The sequence below is a fragment of the Vigna unguiculata genome, chromosome 1 (genome assembly GCF_004118075.2).
Source record: "Vigna unguiculata cultivar IT97K-499-35 chromosome 1, ASM411807v1, whole genome shotgun sequence".
In the NCBI taxonomy this organism is placed as follows: Eukaryota; Viridiplantae; Streptophyta; class Magnoliopsida; order Fabales; family Fabaceae; genus Vigna; species Vigna unguiculata.
This window is the reverse complement of record NC_040279.1, coordinates 272,479-291,410: the sequence shown is the minus strand read 5'-3', so window position 1 is coordinate 291,410 and position 18,932 is coordinate 272,479. Positions and strand designations below refer to the sequence as shown.

At 33.9% G+C, this 18,932-nt stretch overlaps 1 protein-coding gene across 1 annotated transcript; it reads left to right on the top strand.

The window, feature by feature from the left end:
* Positions 1-780: 780 nt before the first annotated feature.
* Positions 781-18,668, top strand: LOC114193122 (DNA mismatch repair protein MLH1). Its single transcript, XM_028082826.1, is given in 18 exon segments — positions 781-1,132; positions 1,228-1,400; positions 1,823-1,895; positions 2,337-2,471; positions 2,584-2,794; positions 3,627-3,775; positions 4,657-4,755; positions 7,946-8,015; positions 8,089-8,224; positions 8,942-9,036; positions 9,133-9,241; positions 12,530-12,695; positions 13,970-14,066; positions 14,069-14,130; positions 14,466-14,583; positions 14,586-14,636; positions 17,267-17,427; positions 18,354-18,668. Coding segments are annotated over 18 exon segments (2,190 nt in total). The 5' UTR covers positions 781-892; the 3' UTR covers positions 18,399-18,668.
* The last annotated feature ends 264 nt before the right edge of the window (positions 18,669-18,932 follow it).

Below are 18,932 nucleotides of genomic sequence, written 5' to 3'. Positions count from 1 at the left end.
ATAGTTTTGTTCAATTGAAACTTCAAAATTTACATACTTTTCTATTGAATCATTATCATATATTTTTTAGTTAATCGAAAAAGTGTTTTTTTTATATATATTAATATCCTTGTTAATGTAAGATATAAGTTATATTAGTTTATCATAATATATTTATTTATTTAATTTTTTTTGTTGATTTTATTATTTCATCCGTTTTGAATCATTATCGGCTATAATAATATATAAGGAATATATATATATATATATAAAAGAAATATTTGAAATCTCATATTATATTAATTAAATTAATTAAATATAAAACTTATTTTACAAACTCATTTTGTAAAATTAAAATTAAATTTAAATTTCACTTCTTAATCTACTTTTACGGTGAAAAATACGATTGATAACTCAAATAATTTTGAAAAATTTAAATTTTAGGACTGTCTTTTTTATATTGTTAAACAAAGGTTGTAGTTAAAAGTTATTACAAAATATTTTTCTATTCATATTGGTTTTATTACATATTATAATAATCATAAATGATTAGACATTCTAATCAATCAAATAACTTATAAATATACTTTTAATAGAAAAAGAGAAAACTTCAAATGAGAAAAACATAATATAGCGTATGTAATTTTTGTATTAAAAAATAATATAGAAAATGATAATAAAGAAAAAAATTCATCTGACAACATAAATTTGTGATACTTAATAAATTGTATTTAGAACATTAAGACTCTATTAAACCATGTGTGTAGAATCAGTTATGTGGACATAGGTCTACTATGGAGTGAATTTTCAATTTAAATTAGATTAAGAATAAATTGGTGTTTGGTTAAACCCGCGCCAACGAAGCAACACAAATTGAATTGAGACATGAATTGAAGTGGTGCTGAGTGAGTGCATGGAAGACACTGAGATTGAGAGCGAACCCTTGTCCCGCATGGAGCCTCCCAAAATCCAGCGCCTGAGTGACTCCGTCGTCAACCGAATCGCTGCCGGCGAGGTCATTCAGCGTCCTGTCAACGCCGTCAAGGAGCTCCTCGAGAACAGCCTCGACGCCTGCGCCTCCTCCGTCAATCTCCTCATCAAGGATGGCGGCCTCAAGCTCATTCAAGTCTCCGACGACGGCCACGGAATCCGAGTCAGTCACTCTCAATTCAATCTTCCGTTTTGTTTTCCATTCATTCGTCGTGTCATTTCACACTGTGCTCGCGTTTTGATTCCGCTTATTTGCAGTTTGAGGACTTGCCGATTCTGTGCGAGCGCCACACGACGTCCAAGCTCTCCGCGTTTGAGGACTTGCAGCGCATCAAGTCGATGGGATTCCGCGGCGAGGCTCTCGCCAGCATGACCTATGTCGGTCACGTCACCGTCACCACCATTACCAAAGACCAGTTGCACGGTTACAGGTACTCAATGTTTTTATCCATTTCACTACTTTTATAGTGTGTTTTTGGGTGTATATTCTTTTATCAGCGTTTCAGGCCAAAAATATAAGAAACAAAATGAAATAAACTTTTCCATTAAAATCTTCTTTCAGAGAAGCTAATTTTAGCTTACTTAGAAATTCATTTTATTTTTATTTTTTATTTTTTTATTGCTTTCCTAGAAGTATTTTCCGAGAAGTTTATCTGAACAGATACATGTATAATTAATGAAGATTCGGATTAGATAAATACTTCCGGCAGAAGAAATTGAAGCAAATTTAGATCATGTACATTTTTATTTATCTATTTCTTAAAAATGCTTAACAAAAAGTTGTCCAAGAAAACCTTTATAAGAAGCTTGTTTCTTACATATAGTATATTAGATTTACGCTTCTGTGGTTCAGGGTGTCATACAGAGATGGTGTCATGGAGCACGAACCCAGGCCATGTGCTGCTGTTAAAGGAACACAGATAATGGTTGGTAAACTAATGCTTTCTTCATGGCTTCTCCTTTTGTTTCATTGTGATTTGTTTTCACGTAAGTATTTATGTACTAAACTAATGACATTGTCATTAATATGTGATATTATTAATGGTCTATTTATGCGTCAACAATTGCATATTTTTAGGTTTAATTACAAATTTTGTCTCCGCATTATTAGGACTTCACGAATTTGATCACTCCATCATTTTTGTCCGCGAATTTTATCTTACTATTTTAATTGAAAAAATTTTGGTTTACCTATTGATGTTAACGTGATGTCTAATATTACAGAGCACATCTGTGCTGACATGACACTTTTTCTTAGTTAAAATAGCGGGACCCAAATGTGTGAAAGAATAGCAGTAACATGCCAAAATTGCCAAAGTTGATTAGGATGTTGCTTTCTGATTACCTGAAAGTAAATCTATTGATAGGTTGAGAATCTGTTCTATAACATGGCTGCAAGGAGGAAGACACTGCAGAATTCTTCTGATGATTATTCAAAGATTGTAGACTTGGTAAGCCGGTTTGCTATTCATCATGTGAAAGTCGGTTTCTCTTGCAGAAAGGTTGGTCTCTTGAGCTACAAAACATATGCTACAGTAATCTTATTAGCTAGCTGCATTGTAAGTTACGTATGTTATTTTTTCACTGTCTGTTTGGGACTCTTACTGCAATCAGCATGGAGCTGTTAGAGCTGATGTTCACACTGTTGCCACGTCTTCAAGGCTCGATGCCATCAAATCTGTTTATGGGGTCTCAGTTGTTCGCAATCTAATTGAAATTGAAGCTTCAGATGATGATCCGTCTTCTTCGGTTTTTGAGATGCATGGCTACATGTCCAATGCGAATTATGCTGCAAAGAAAATCACAATGGTGCTTTTCATTAACGGTATACATGAGTTGTACAAACATTAACTGCGGTGCTTTTAAAAGTTTGAAGGTGTTTTTCCATTAGATGAATGTTACTGTATTTAGAAAATAATATACACTGGTGCATGAAAGGCTCTTCACTGAGCAAAGGTATTTGGAAGGGTTATTTAATACATCCTTATTCTTGCAAATGTAAAGAGGATTTTCCGGGAAAATGTAAAAAGTGTTCGGTCTTTGATTTTTGCTTTTGCATCTGCTTCAACATCCTCATACTAATTCTTGGTTGGGTGCATATTGAAAGACCAAATATGGAGTTTCGTATTCATCTTTAGCAAGTTTTGTGTGGCATATTATTTTTTTAGAGTCTAATGGTATTATCAGAATTTTGATATGAAGAAAAGGCAAAGAAAAACTTAAACAAAAACATAACTGAATATTATTTCACTTAATCAGAAAGAGAACACAAGCAGAGCATGTATAGGTTCCAAAGTATCTGAAGAGGTTACACAAACATAACAGAAAACAGAAAAATTAACATCCGGTTAAATAACTAAATGTTTTACATGAACATCTCTAATAGTATATATACTTCTAGTGTAAATTATTTTTACACTGTCGATTAATTAAAAAATCATCTTTGGTGTGACTATTATGGTGTTTATTATCAAAGTCAACAAACTAACCATATATAGTTTGTAATTAGATGACTGTAAATAAACATGGCACTGTCAGTGCATATTTTCACCCCTCTTTTGTTAAGTGTTTATCTTTATATACTTCAAATTTCTCATTATCTAACATGAGATAACTGTTTATAGATTCTCAAGAAAATCTTGTCTATGTTTCTTCAGATAGACTGGTTGAGTGCTCTGCATTGAAGAGAGCTATTGAAATTGTTTATGCAGCGACATTACCAAAAGCTTCTAAGCCCTTCATATATATCTCAATTGTTTTACCACCAGAAAATGTTGATGTCAATGTACATCCTACAAAGAGAGAGGTAAAAATCAAGTTATGAATATGCATGTTAGTGATTCTTTATTATTACTATTGCTAAGTCATTGACTCAAGGTTCTGTTTTACTACTGGCAAACATTTAGTTCTTAAGCTAGGAATAGGTGGGTTAAAGTGCCTTAGGTTATATACAGTTTTTTGGCTATTTGGCTGTGGTAAATATTGACTATGAAGTTATAATTTAGGGTTAGGTGGTTCTGAACAAAATTGATGAAAGAATCAATTAAGTTTCTGATGTGTTGTTTATTCATGATATTTGCTAAGGAAATTGAATTTTGATGGTGCCATGAACCAACTAGCTCAAAAGCTTAAGTTGTTTGTGGAAGATATACCAATATTTTCGCATCTAACATGCCATCGTGCACAAGAGTCCTTTGAGCTTGAAACATGGAATATGCATACATTGTGCTGAAATTCTTTGTTTAGAAGAATGAGGATGGCATGAATCGAATTTCTAACCACATGGTCACAGAGACTTTGATATCGTGTCTTGGACTAACTTTCCATCACCAAAATCAAACATATAGTTAAACATTCATGATGAGTTGTATGTTTAATATCCCCTCACATAAATAAGAGCACTTTGAGCTTGAAATGTAGAAAACATGCAGTCTGCCTTTACCTTGTGTGGAAATCCAAGTTTATATTTAGATGAATGACAATGGCAGGGTTTGAACTTGCACATCGTGGATGGAGACACTTTAGCAAAAGGATCACTAGTGGTAGTCGATGAATAAACTAGAAAACAATTTTGGTTATAAAGTTGTGTGGGCTGGATGAAACTTCTATCCCCAGTAAATGATACCATCATGATACCCTATTTCTTCATTCTCTAATGTTGAAAATAGTGCATTTGTTTGCATACAGGTGAGCCTTTTAAATCAGGAAGTCATCATTGAGAAGATACAGTCAGTGGTTGAATCAACACTGAGGAGTTCCAATGAGGCACGAACTTTTCAAGAACAAGTATGTTTGCAACTTAATGCTCAATGTTTAATGTTTTTAGCGCATACTTTAAGTATTTGCTAGTATTGGAAATGGACTTTTACAATTTTCAACACCTTATTTTAGCAAATGGTTTGTGAATTTGTTGAGGGATGCTTGGAGTGGATTTTTCTATCACAATAGCTGGTAGTGTCAAACTGTGCCACACTAGTACAGGTGTGTGGTAGAGTGGAAACATCTGCTCCCAAAAGCCCAATGCCTATGTGTTCATATTTTATTAGCATTGGTACTTGTGGGTGGGATTGTATTGTGGCCTTATCTTCTACTACATTGAGACACGAATCTGCTGGCAGATGGTTAGATCCATGGGCTTCTTTTGGATGTAAATCACTAGATTCTTAGATAGGATGATAGGATACCTGCCATTTATCTGGCTGTGGTCAATGTTTCATCACTCTGTCTCATCTGCAGAATCTTTGTCCTATCCTTGAAATCCAGGCATCTAATGCTAAATGTGTTACTTAATCTTTTATTTTATTTCTTTTTCATGACGTAAACTGATTCAGAAATTAAAATATACTACTGGTCTAAAATAAAAAGGAGTTACTGTACCTTTTATTGTACATTTGAATCACCCCACCATCTTATTATCATGATTGCCATCACTATCCTCTCTTTGGTAATTATACCTTTCTGACTAGGTGGATTGGAATGTTAGTCTTGTTTTTTTTTTTTTTTTAATTTTATAATTGATAAGCTAAGATGCACTACAAATGCTTCTTAAACTGAATATCAAAAGTTTGCATATTAATTTTTAGATTATTAGGACCAAGTTTTGTACATGTCTAATTTGTTGATAATTCTCTTCCTTTTCTTTCTATTTCCACTCCTAACAAATTCAACTTGCGATCAAAGTGATATCATAACCTGATGGTTTCAACAAAGTTACTGAAATCCTTTACAAAATGTGTCTTTCGGTGTTTCCTCCTTCAGTTTAGTTGTCTAACTGATTATCCAAAATCTGATTCCTTTGATTTTTCAGTTTTGCTCCATCTGTAGTCTGGGTGTAAATCATTTTTCACGATTTCAAAATCCTTGAAATTTTGAGAATCTGAGATCCTAGATTGAGAAACCTGTTTTTGACTTACAGGTTTATTGTCTTACAATCTTTTGAGCATAGTTGGAATCTTACAGTTCCAAAACTGGGAATTCTGTCATTGTCGTTTGGCTCTGTCATTCTGAATTCACCTCTTTCTTTAAAACAAGAGAAATGAAGGGAAAATCTAGAATTTTTTAAGTTAATTACAACATTCTTAACCATTTTCCCTTGACTTGATCTGGAAGAGAAAATATAGAATTCTTGAAGTTAATTACAACATTCTTATCCATTTTCCCTTGCCTTGATGCTGAAGACCATTATTAAGAATACACCAAGTTTGTAGGAGATCTTCAACAATCCAAGCTAGGTTGATAAGTTGTGGCTAACATTAGTGGGAAAAACCGAAGTTCTACATCAACTAGAGATAGTGTCAAACTACAATTTGGATGTTGGGGCAATCTTCATCTTCCCATCCACTTTTCTCATGGTTGAGTTAGCTATATACCACTTTCTAAGATGGTCTCAAAGCCTATCCTATATCCATTAAAAGGGGTATTTAATGTTGTACACGTACCAAGCTCAATAGTGGTGGATGAGCTGGTATATTGGGAAAAACTCGAGCCCCATATCTTCTAGAGATAGTTACAATATGTAAAAGTGGGGGCAATTTGGACCTTATAAGGTACAGTTCAGTTAGACCTAAACCACATTCTATGACAGTATCATACATGTTATATATGTACCAAATCTAATTGTACTGCAACGTGAGGGGATGTATTAGGGAAAAGCCAAATCCCATATCAACTAGAGATAGTGCCAAGACACAATATAAAGAAGCTGGTTTTTTAGTGTAGTTAGACCTAAAACACTTTGTAAGAAACATGAAAGAAATAAAGATGGACAAGAAGGGGGGTGGCTTTTGTGTAATTAAACTTTGAAAACTTTTTCATAAATGGATGACTTTAATATGCGTACATACATAGGACTCGTTTGAAGCTAAAGGGTTAGGAAAGGAAATAGAAGAAAAATAATAGATTTTATATCAATTCACTCATAAATTGAGCTATGTCTAATTCCTTCAACCATGAAGTATTTCCACTTACCAAATATTGGTTACAACAAACATTCTTTTTGTTTTTTATTTATTTATTTAAAGCAATGATAACTTTATCGCCCAAGTATTATTTTTTTACTAGGTCTTTCTAAATTTTCCAATGCAAAATAAGTTGTTAGTTAAAAGAGAATTTCGAACGAATGTATGATAGTTGGAGCACAACAACATGAACAATTCCGAATCAAAGAGTATAAAACTTGTAGAGCGTGTAGGAATCCAAGAGAGCCTAAAGGTGGAGATTGGTTCAACACCTTTCAACTAATTAGCTTCTTGTAACTCGTCTTCAAACTTAGAGACTTCTATATATAGCTGTGGATATGCCCATTGATTGGGAGAGCTTCTTTTCCATTCTTCCCATTTTTATTCTTCATTAAATGCATGACACATCTTGACGTCAATCTTTGGTGCTTCTTGATTGTGAAGATAGAGAAAACAAATTACAAGTCTTCTATAAAACTTAGCACATTTGACAAGTCTTGATTTCTTTATACTGAGGAGTTTCGTTAATATATTACAGTTTAACAATTGTTATCATTAAAACTTTTATAGGTAAAACACTTTGTACGTCTTTGATTCCAACAGAACTCAAGTCAGCTTTATGCATTTAAAAATGGTTTTTGATGTTCTTGGATCTCCATAACTTAATTTTGAAATTTTTAGGCTTTTTTAATATAGTTAAACCTTTCGTATGGTCATGTCCACCACTATCACTTTATTTTAACTAATAATCAAGTTGATTCTTTCTTTAAATGAAACCAAACTTTACTAAAGTTCTACTTAATTATATGCTCCAACAAGTTCTTGAATTAATATTCATGTATCAAGTTATCCCCAACCTGTATCTCATGAACATATCCTGTATCAACATTAAATACTAGAACATCTCTTTATTTTTAATAATTAACCGTTTATGCAAACATGAATCCATATTCTGGTCTGAATCATAAATTTTGTCATACTAATACAAAGACTTTCTTCATACTTTTCTACTATGGCAGACTACTGTGCAATCTCCACTGCCTCGTATTAATATAAGTAAAGAGGTTGACCTCAGCCCTATGCCAACAGGTTTGATGCATTTTCTTGTCTCCTATGCTGCATACCTTTTGTTTTTGGCTTATCATAACTTTTATGATGATAGGTTCAAGATCATTGAAAGTGCCTGTAAATAAGATGGTTAGAACAGATTCATTAGATCCTGCTGGAAGATTACATGCCTACACACAAATTACGTCTGATAGAAATCTTGGAATGAGTGCTAGTTTGAATGCTGTGAGGTGGTTCCCATATATTTCATTTACCTTTGTATATCTAACTGAGCTAAAACTCATATATTAGTGGGTTTTAATAAGCAGTAAATTCTTCCTTATCTCAGTATATTTTGTTTGAGTTTTTTTTTTCAATCTTGTTTTTGTTACTTTATGTATTTCTCGTGTTTTCTTTAGCATATCTATCTCTTAATATTGTTCCACTATCTTACTTTCACTGTCAAGTGTAAATTGTTCTACTATCTTATTTTCATTGTCAAGTGTAAATTGTCTGAATTTGTCTCAAAGTTGCGGCGAAGGTCCGACAACAATCTGATTGACAGCAAATAGGATGCTAGAACGGAAAGAACCACATGTTGGGTGCACATAAGACAATACCAATATTTAAAGGAAATGGGTGCACTTCAGGCAACCCTAGAAAGAACCATGACTAAGACGGTAAAAATGAAATGCGGAAGCAGGGTTCCCAAGATCGGAAGCTCTAATACCAACCTGAAAGAATTAATATGATAGAAAGAAGATTTTATTCAATAGATCCATTTGAAACAGAACTTAAACCCTAAAGTAACAATTACATGAGATCTTTCGAACCTTCTAACAACTTCTAGTAATACATTTAATATCCTATCAACAACTTTCAGCATTGCATTTAATATATATATATATATATATATATATATATATATATATATATATATATTGCTAATTTGCTTTGTCTCTTGCCAGGTCTTCCATTAGACAAAGAAGGAACCCGAAAGATTCTTTAGAACTGACAAGTGTTCAAGAACTTCTGGATGAGATAAATAGCAACTGTGACCCTGGTATGATTCTAGACTACTGATAATGAAGACTCTGTCATGGAATGTACAGATGCAGGTTGATTTTGTAAATGTTTCCTACTGACCTTTATCCTGTAGGCATGATGGACATTGTAAGGCATTGCACATATGTTGGAATGGCAGATGATGTTTTCGCTTTGCTTCAACATAATACCTGTCTCTATCTTGCAAATGTTGTGAAGTTGAGGTAGATATCATGTTTTTGTTAGTTTAAACTATGAAATATTTACCACCAAGCTCTATAACAAATCATAACGTGGTATCTGAATGAGGTTACCAACATTGCATTTAGATTTGACAATAATGTGCTTTATAGGCAGTAAATTAAAATGGTTAGAGGGAGGAAGAGATGGTCAGTAAATTTGTCATGTAAGTTGTAAATCTGTGTATGAACTGCTTTTACCAATCCAGTTTAGAGGTTTCTCTTCAGGGAGGATTTGCAATGTCCTTGAAAAATAAAACCTCTTATCTGTGATTCTTAAGGCAGGTTCATAGTACTTGAGATTAACCAGTTTGAAATTTCACACATTTCTTATGCACTCATATCAGTGTACATTCTTGAATCGTCTGTCTTACTGAATTCTTTAAGGAAAAGTGCATCCAGGCACTCTAAACTTTGGAAAACATGCAAAGATACCATGAACTTTAGAAGCTATCAGTTGGCGAAAAGGTCACACCAATAGACTCCATCTGTGCTCCATTAATTCACTGATGGAGAAATGACATGACCAAATCAAGACCTTAGTTTAATCTGCATGGCTTGGAAATAGAATTTTTTCCTTAAACAATTTCCTAATTCTTTACTCTCTAGAAGTTAAAACACAACAAATAAAAGGATATATTTGGATTTTAAGATTGACCCACTGATCTCTTGAATTCAGGAAAAGAATAACTTCAGATTCACCTTGGAGTGTTCTCTACTCGGGAAACCCCTCTTTCTAGGAAGTACCTACTTATGTCCCTTGCTGCTTATAAAAGTGAACTCCCTGGTATTGTCACCAATGTATTCCTTGTATGTTTGGGTTGCGAGAGAGATTAGGGTTTCACACTTGGCCTTAAAATGCAGAGGAATCTAGGCTCCTATTGAATGTCTAAAGTTTCACAAATTGTAAACGTAAAGAAATATATTCCCTAAATTTTATGGGCAAAAATCAGATATATTTGCACCCTCAAATTCTTGTTAACTTACATCACATGCTATCATATCCTCTTCCTGGTTTTGGTTTCATTCATTTTCATCCTGGTTTAATTTCTTACAGTCTTCTTTAGTCTTACGAATCTTTATTTATTGCAATTAACTAGGTGGCACTGCAAACACCTATATGACATCATTTTTTTTACTAGTGATTGCCCCCTAATTTGGAGGGGAGACGACCACTCTTTTGGCTGTTCTTTTTTCACTCATTATCATTATTATTGTTAAACTCTGGAATTGAGATCAAACTGTGTGTTTCTAAGATAGTAGGAGTGCTTTATTTATATTGAAACAACTCCTTATTTCTATAATTATTAGGACTCCTCCTCAAGCTGTACCATATAGGTCATATGTGTCTACCCTACTGCAAATATAATCTATCCTTGGTTCTCTTAAGATTTGGTGTATATGTCATGCAATTGTTGAATTAACAAATCTAGTGGTGATGGAACTGTGTTTTTGTGAGACAACGTTAGAGCTTTATTTATATTGAGAAAAAGAAATCAATGCAATAAATAGAGGACATTTGGTATCCTAGAATAACAAAGACATGATATGAGAATAAATAAAAACGTTTATAATAATAGGCATATAATCTAGATATTTTTTATTATGTAGGATCAAATCCTTATCTTTATAATTATTATTAGAGATCCCACATCGACTAGAGATATAATTGAACTGTTGTAGTATATATGTGGGTGAAAACCTTCCCTTAGAAGTAAATTTTGTGATATTTAGTTATACTTAAGTCCACTTTCTAATATGGTATTAGAGTCTATTATATTGTGCCATTGGCAATCCGATCACCACAAATATCTAGTTCCATGCTCGAGAAGTCCAATCCTCGACGTGAATGAGTTTGTTGGAAATTTCATATCCACTACAGATACTGTCGAGTTATTGTGAGGTTAAATTAGGCTTAAAATTCACATTCTAATAAAACAAATTAAATAAATGTATATGGGTATGCCTTATGAATGGAAGTCTGAGGAGTTATACTTCTGTTACTATAGTATTCACTTAATATAGTATGGAAAAGGTTAGCGACTAATTTACATGATTTTAAAAGTGAGGATTCGGTCAATTCTGTGATTCATTATTCTTTCACATACCCTGTTCACTACATGGTATAAACCATCCTTGCCATAATGTTTACTAGTCAAAAATAAAATTCCAATGATCACATAACGGTACATATCTATGTCATGAACCAAGTCATGTAGTCTACTCAATCCATGAAAACGTTAACAAATCAACATGTAATATAGATAGGAATAAGGAGAAAACCACCAACTAAAAGCAGCATCGGAATGTGTGCCGAGTCTTCTATTTAAATGATTTAGGGGCAATGACATACCCTACTACAGGTATTTTCCTATGGAACAGCAGGAACCAAATCGGATTTTTCACAATATCCTACTTAGTTTTTCATGCAATAATAACACAAGTCAGGGAACAGATTAAAGAAAGAACGCTACAATCTCAAAATCATTTTTACTTTCTTTTTCAGCAAAATCATTTGTAATTGATACTAGCCTAACTAAAACACACCGCTTTCATTCAATTAAGGCTGCCATGTGAGAACCGTGAGGGCAGTCCAAATTCCATGGGGGTTTTGGTTGAGAAAGCTGTTCCATTCACAGACAATGTTTCATTGTTTTAAACTTCCTTCTGAGCATGTTATGCTTTCCACCTCCAAACTTAGCCTACCCTTCAGTATATATTAGGCCTTAGCCTTTTGTGTCGTTCAGGAGTTTCTTTCCTCCTTTCTGCTGTTGTGAGCACGGTTGAGAGGGAAGAATGGGTCTTCCACCTTCAATCTCTCATCTCAAAGTCCTAGCATCAATTGAGTGCGTTGCTGAAGCTCTATCACCATCTCCCTTATGATTGGATGCATGAAAGAATGTGAGGGTAAGGGAAAATAAGATGTCATGGGTCTTAAAACACAATCCCATACTTTTGCCAAGATACCCATCCATTTATCCTTTTTATATAAAAAATCATATGCACAAGGGCTTAGTATTGCCTTTTAATTTGAATTAGTTGTTAATTCAATTTAGTTTTATTAGTAAATATGAACATAAAACATATTCTTGTGTTGATCAAACAAGTAGGAGGAGAATTAATAATTCAAAGCAATAGAAATTATTAAGTTAACTTTTTAGGCCCTAAGCATTCTTTTATGATGGAGCATGTTAGAAATAAAAATTGTTTTGGCCCTCCGCCTAACTGCTCTGTAGAAGTGGTCATTGACACTATATCCTTAATTTATTGCAGCAAAGAACTCATGTATCAGCAAGTTCTCAGCCGTTTTGGCCATTTCAATGCCATTCAACTGAATGATCAAGTTCCTTTGAAAGACTTGATTATATTGGCACTGAAGGAAGAGGATGTAGATTCGAATTCTAATGATGATGACACATTAAAAGACAAGATTGCAGAAGTAGTCTCCTTCTGGCCTTTCATGACAGATTGTTTTACTTGAATATTTTGTATCTTCAAGAATGGTAGCTTTTATTTACTCTCGGTTAGGGTTATTGAAGCATAGTAGGTTCTTTTCTTACTCAGCATTTTATTTTACTTGTACAACACCAGTTCAATAGGTTTAGGATGACTGCTTTAACAAACTGCGATTGTTAGGGTCTGTCAATTGTTAGAATCCATTGCAAAAGCCCTCACTTCAAAAAGTATGTCTTCATAGGATTTCATTGGCTCTACTAGATTTTGAATTAGAGTAGGTAGGGGACTAAATGATGCAATTTTTATCTTCAAATTTTGGCATTTATTTAGTTTGATGCACAACCTATGCAAAATTCCTTGATATTCCGATAGAGAGAATCCCATTTAGCATTAAACACCCTGCTTTCAATATCGTAACATGTGGCAAGACCTACTTCAAAGAAAAAATGTTATTTCAATCATTCTATATCTCTTTAGCAGAGGAATAGAGCATATAGTTTCTATTTATCTTAAGAATCACGGAATGCCACATCCAAATCATTAGGAATAAATTTTCACTATCCCAAAATTAGAGTCATCTGAGTCAGTCGTCCACCACCGATGTGGTCTAATCTTGTTTTTCCCTTCATAATCCTCCAAATGTACCGGCTCCACTACAACTAATTCTGGCCAACATATTGGTAGGGACCACCACATTTGAAAGATCATTAGGTAGGACCCAAAGGGATGAATTTCACCTCAGACAATTGGTCTTGTGTGCCAAAAGGTCGCTAGTTTAGGCCTTATCAGAGCTATGCACACGCCAAACGCTTTGATACTAGTGGTGATGCGTGACTAGATGTGGCGACTCCAATGGTGATGCGATTGCCAATGTTGTGATCACTGGTGTGGGGCACACCTTTCTGGTCCACCACTGATCTTGGGGCAGTGGTAGCAGCTGTTTACATGGAAACGGAAACAAAACAACCAAGATTGAGAGTTTTAATACAAACTTGAATAAGGAAGTCAAGAATTATTTATTGATAACAATCACAAAAATTACATTTTCATCACCTTTATTTGTAACAATCAAACTCTATGAAGGAAATAAAAATATATTGAAATGAATAGGAAGATTTTAACGATATTCTTTCAATTAATGAGCATATTTTATCCTAATAATCCTTTACTTACGACAATATGCACATATTCACATGATAGTTTCCTTTTGGATTTCACATTTTTATATTTACATATATTTGTTTTACTATTTCCCAGATGAACACAGAACTGCTGAAACAAAAGGCTGAAATGCTGGAGGAATATTTTGGCATTCATATTGATGAACTTGGAAATATCTCTAGACTTCCTGTGATTCTGATCAATACACTCCGGACATGGATCGGGTCCCAGAGTTTGCACTTTGTTTGGGCAATGATGTTAGTTATAGATCCCTATGTTCTTTCTCTCTTCACCTATTTGTAAAAATTTCTGTTTTTTTTTCGGCATATATCTGGCTCGTTGGTATATTATGGGTTATATTTTTGTTGCCTGAATTCAGTTTACGTACTATGATATGGTCATAACATTTGTTCACTTTGTGTTTCTTGTTTACAGTTTGAGTTAGTACCATCTTGTTATTCAGCTTTTATTCCATTGAATTCATTGCGACTAATAATCAAAGACATGCTTATTAATAAATGCTTCATAATGTTTTCTGATCACATCGTTTTTTTCCTTACCGTTGAAAGATTGTGATTCATTTTTATGATAGGTTGACTGGGAAGATGAAAAGAGTTGCATTCAAACGATTTCGGCTGCTTTGGGAAACTTCTATGCTATGCATCCACCAATGTTGCCCAATCCATCTGGTGAAGGTTTTCTTTTGTACAAGAGAGAAAAATGACGGATGACTATGTTGAAGAGAATACCCATGATAATATTGGTATGGACTTATGCTTGTTACTTTGTGTATCACTCATACCCACACATGTGTGGATATATCCTCACTTAACACTACAGTACACTTATAATATAAAGGAAAGTAAAAATCTGCCCAAAGGGTTTTGTGTGTGACTGAATGAAGTTTTGAAATTATTGTTATTAAGGTAGGAAGAAGTTTTGCATAATGACTTTTGAATTCATTTAAGCTCAAATGTTTCGTCTTGTATAATTTTTAGGATGTGGATTTTAACCTTAATTCAGTCTCACAAAACCAACTGTAGGTGAGAGTTGCATCCATTTATATATGCATTTTGATTTTATTTCCAATTGATGTGAGATCTCCAACATAACCCACACCACGTTAGGATTGATATCTCAAATGTAGACTAGATATTTATAGGTGATTTGATAGCATGTGGCATGAAAAACCCAATAGGTCCAAGAAACTTTGTTCGGATAGATATTTAAGCCTCTCTCGGTCCCACAAAGGTGGCTTGTAAGGTAAGGTTCACAAGCTTATATTGTAGTTTGGTCTTATCTCTAGTTGATATGAGATCTCCAACAATAATGATACTTCAAATCTTCCAATTACGGTTGCCTTTAACCAAAAAAAACAATGCTTACTAGTAGTTCCACTATAACGGAATGAGGTACAAATATGAGGGCATCAATCAGTTTCTTACCATGGTATTAAACCTCACACCCCTTTCTTTGGGTAACCATGATTTAGACATCCATGCCTCCTGTGTCAGTGAATTGGGTAGCTGTGCTCCTTTCTATCTGTTTTTTGTTATTGGGGATTTATTGTCATTTCTTCTGTCGTAATGAAATTCTTACTTTATTACAAAAAGTTCCTTTTTGACCTGTACTCCATTGTTGCATCACTGAATGCCCCAAACCATGTCACACACAGGCCTAAGTGAATTTTACAAATGTATAGCATCTTTCATGGAAACTAACAGAAAATTGTCTTTGGAATTCATATGTAATGAATGTGCAAACCAAGTTATGTTGTTGCCAATGTAATTTAATTGTTTTGTAATTTAATTGTTTCATACTTTCCTTTAGACTAATTATGTTTATAAATTTCTTGGAGGTTTGAATAAGGGTGTGTTAGGTCTTGGGTGCATAATAAACCTTTACTGGTTTATTGTAAGAAAAATAAAGGGTAAACAGTTTGTTATACCTGTTATTGTTAGGTGCAGGTTTTTATGTTTCTGTTGTAGTTAAGGAAATATATTTCCTTTTTATGGAGTGCTCTGGTTTCACTAGGGTAGGTAGGAAATTTTGACTGGTAAACTGGTATTCCAGTTTAGAAAAGTAAGAATTTGGGGGTAAACTTGTTTACCATGTTTTTATGTATTCTTGATACTTGGAGAAACAAAGAGGCGATGCAGTGATATGTTTTTTGGAAAGGAGAGATTGTTTTCCTAGCTGCAATATGGGCAATATCAGAGAGTTCTAACAGTGTAGTAGATTTGAATTCTTTTCCTTTTATCATTGGTCCTGAGCTTACATTTTCCACAATTTTCTTTCTCCATGTGAAATCTGATGAGAATAGATGATAATCATAGTTAAAGAACTTAATAAACTTCTCCCTATTGTTTTAATCATTGTTGACTTAACTATTATATATCAAATTCAGTGGGAAAATTGGCAACATAATGGCTTAGGCACACAATGTTAGTTGGGAACCTTGATTGTTTATAATAGAAGCAATTCCAATCCTGGTCCATTAGCAGTTTCAAGTGTTTAGTTTGTGGTTTTCGTATTGGCAAGGACTTCAATGATTGAACAAGGGAATGCCCAAAAAAAAGGAGAGAATATCTGGGGGTTTTAGGAGTAAGACTGGATAATATGTTAGTGCTAAAGATTTCACTGTTTTATGAGGTAGCCCCACACCCTTTTGGGTGTTAGACTACATAATATTTTATCATATCTTAAATTATCCTTTAGGATTAGATTCTCTATCTCATCTTTATCTTTTAGTGTAGTTATCATTTTTCTTATCATGTTTGTTTTTCTAATTAGTATAAATAATACCGTAAGTTTAATTTGTTTAATATCTATCTATCATCTATCTATTTATCTATTTATCTATTTCTATCTATCTATATACATCAATGTTATGTAAACCATTTCTTAGTTTTAACACAGGGGTACTGATTACTGAGGCTGCCCTACCTCACGAGTTTTGCACGGGAAACTTGTGTATTTGTAGAAATCTCACCTGCTGAGCTAAAAATTGTCCAATCCCTTTTACAACAATAGACTATATCATTCCTCACTCACTGCTGGGTTAGAATTTAAGAAGCACGTACGATGATACTTTAGGCTGATTATTTTGGATTAGAGCCGGCTATGCTTTATACTTCTAGTTATTGCCTATACTTTTCTTAAGTGCAGTATGCTATTTAATGTTCAACTTAAATCTACTGAAATCTCATTCGGATCATTTCTACTAAAAATTATACTTGATTCCATTTTTTACCATGTTATTGTTTCTACTAGAAAGATGAGGGGGTGGAGCTGGTTCTTGATTGGGAAGGGAAAAACAGGAAATTCTTATTGAGAAAATAAATCATCGTGGTGGTGCTTTATAATAAACTTGACTGAGTTAGTTGTCTTCAGGGAGTGACGTGATTGACAATAAAGTTGAACATGAACTACTTTCTGAAGCTGAGACTGCATGGGCCCAGCGCGAATGGTCAATACAACATGTGCTTTTTCCTTCCATGAGACTCTTTTTCAAACCACCTGTTTCTATGGCTACTGATGGGACCTTTGTACAGGTAATGATATACTTTAATCAGCCCAGGAAGCTTACCCTTCTCTCCATGAAAATCTCATCCTTCGTATTCTCTCTCTACTATGAATGGCAATTCTTACTGTTTTATTTGTTTATTTGTATATGCTGACTTGCCTGATTAAGAGTGCATAAAGATTAGAGTTTCTCAGTTACTGATAAAAAGTCTTATTATATCTCTCCCTCCCTCTCTCTGGTTAAAGAGGACGTCATAAAAAAAGGTGAGGAGGGCACGAAATGTTGGCTATATTTGAGCATTGAATCTCAAATTTTCTCGTCAAATAATTATCCTAGACCCGTCCATGGCAGTAGCTAGTAACTAAGAATTACGGATCTATAGCTGATAGCTGCTAGAAATTTACGGGTTTTCTCAGTTGTGTTGTGGGTTGTAGTTGAAAGAGTTAGGACACACCAAGGGATAAATAGAGAGAGAAAGAAAGCTTTTCTTCATAATAATACCAAATCCCTTAAATTTCAGAAGGTACCATAACTTTTGAATATAGTTTTGGTGGAATGGGGAGGAGGGTAGACGTTCTTCCAAGATGTGGTAGAGGAAAACTTCCTTTCTGAGCCCTTTGGATGATCTGGGAAGAATTCCATGTTTTGGTTCTCTCTCGAGAGGTTTATTTGCAAAGAACTCTCCGATATTGGGTGAGAGTACTCCCCTGATATGATATTGATGTGTATTTTCCAGGGCCTCCAATAATAGAGCTAAGTAATTGAACATATATCCGATTAAGAATAAGTATTTGAATACTAATTTTCATTTTCTTTAATCCAGTGGTAGTTGTTAGTTAATTCCTTGACATATATATAAATCCGAGAATCTAAGATATTCAATATTATCCTGGAAAAAGTATTTTACTAGTTCAATCCATAATTTCTTCATTTTTAAATTTTGTATTTTTACAGGTAACTTCGCTGGAGAAACTGTATAAGATTTTTGAAAGATGCTAGGCCATCTTATGGATTGAGAGTATCAGTTGTTGCGTGGGTTTGGGCATTTTGGGCTTGCGATTAATTGTGTTCCATGATCCGTCTTTTTGGTATTTTCTGTAAATACGTATCTAGATTATTCGGTGTTAGAGGAATTCTTGCAGTGATTCGTCAAGTTGTTCCTTCGAAAGATTTTTCAGATGTAAGCACTACGTAAGTGATGCACATATATTTTCCAGAAACTGATGAAAGTACATTCTAATCTTGAGTTATGACATTTTTCTCACGAAATCTTGTATCTTGTATTTTTTGTCAATTTCTTCACGAAAGATAAAGTTTGATAAGCGTGAAATTGTATTGAAATTCTTTAGATGGATTTCTCATATTTTCTTGGGCAATAGTAACAAAGCCTCTCTTTCTGCATCCCATATCTTTGTTGGGGCACCCTATAATGTGAAAAAAGACTGCAGCGCTTCCGGTATTTTGGTGTGTATTTTTCATCAGATTTCCAAAAATATTTGAATAATCCTTCTAGATTACGTGCTGGAAAACAAA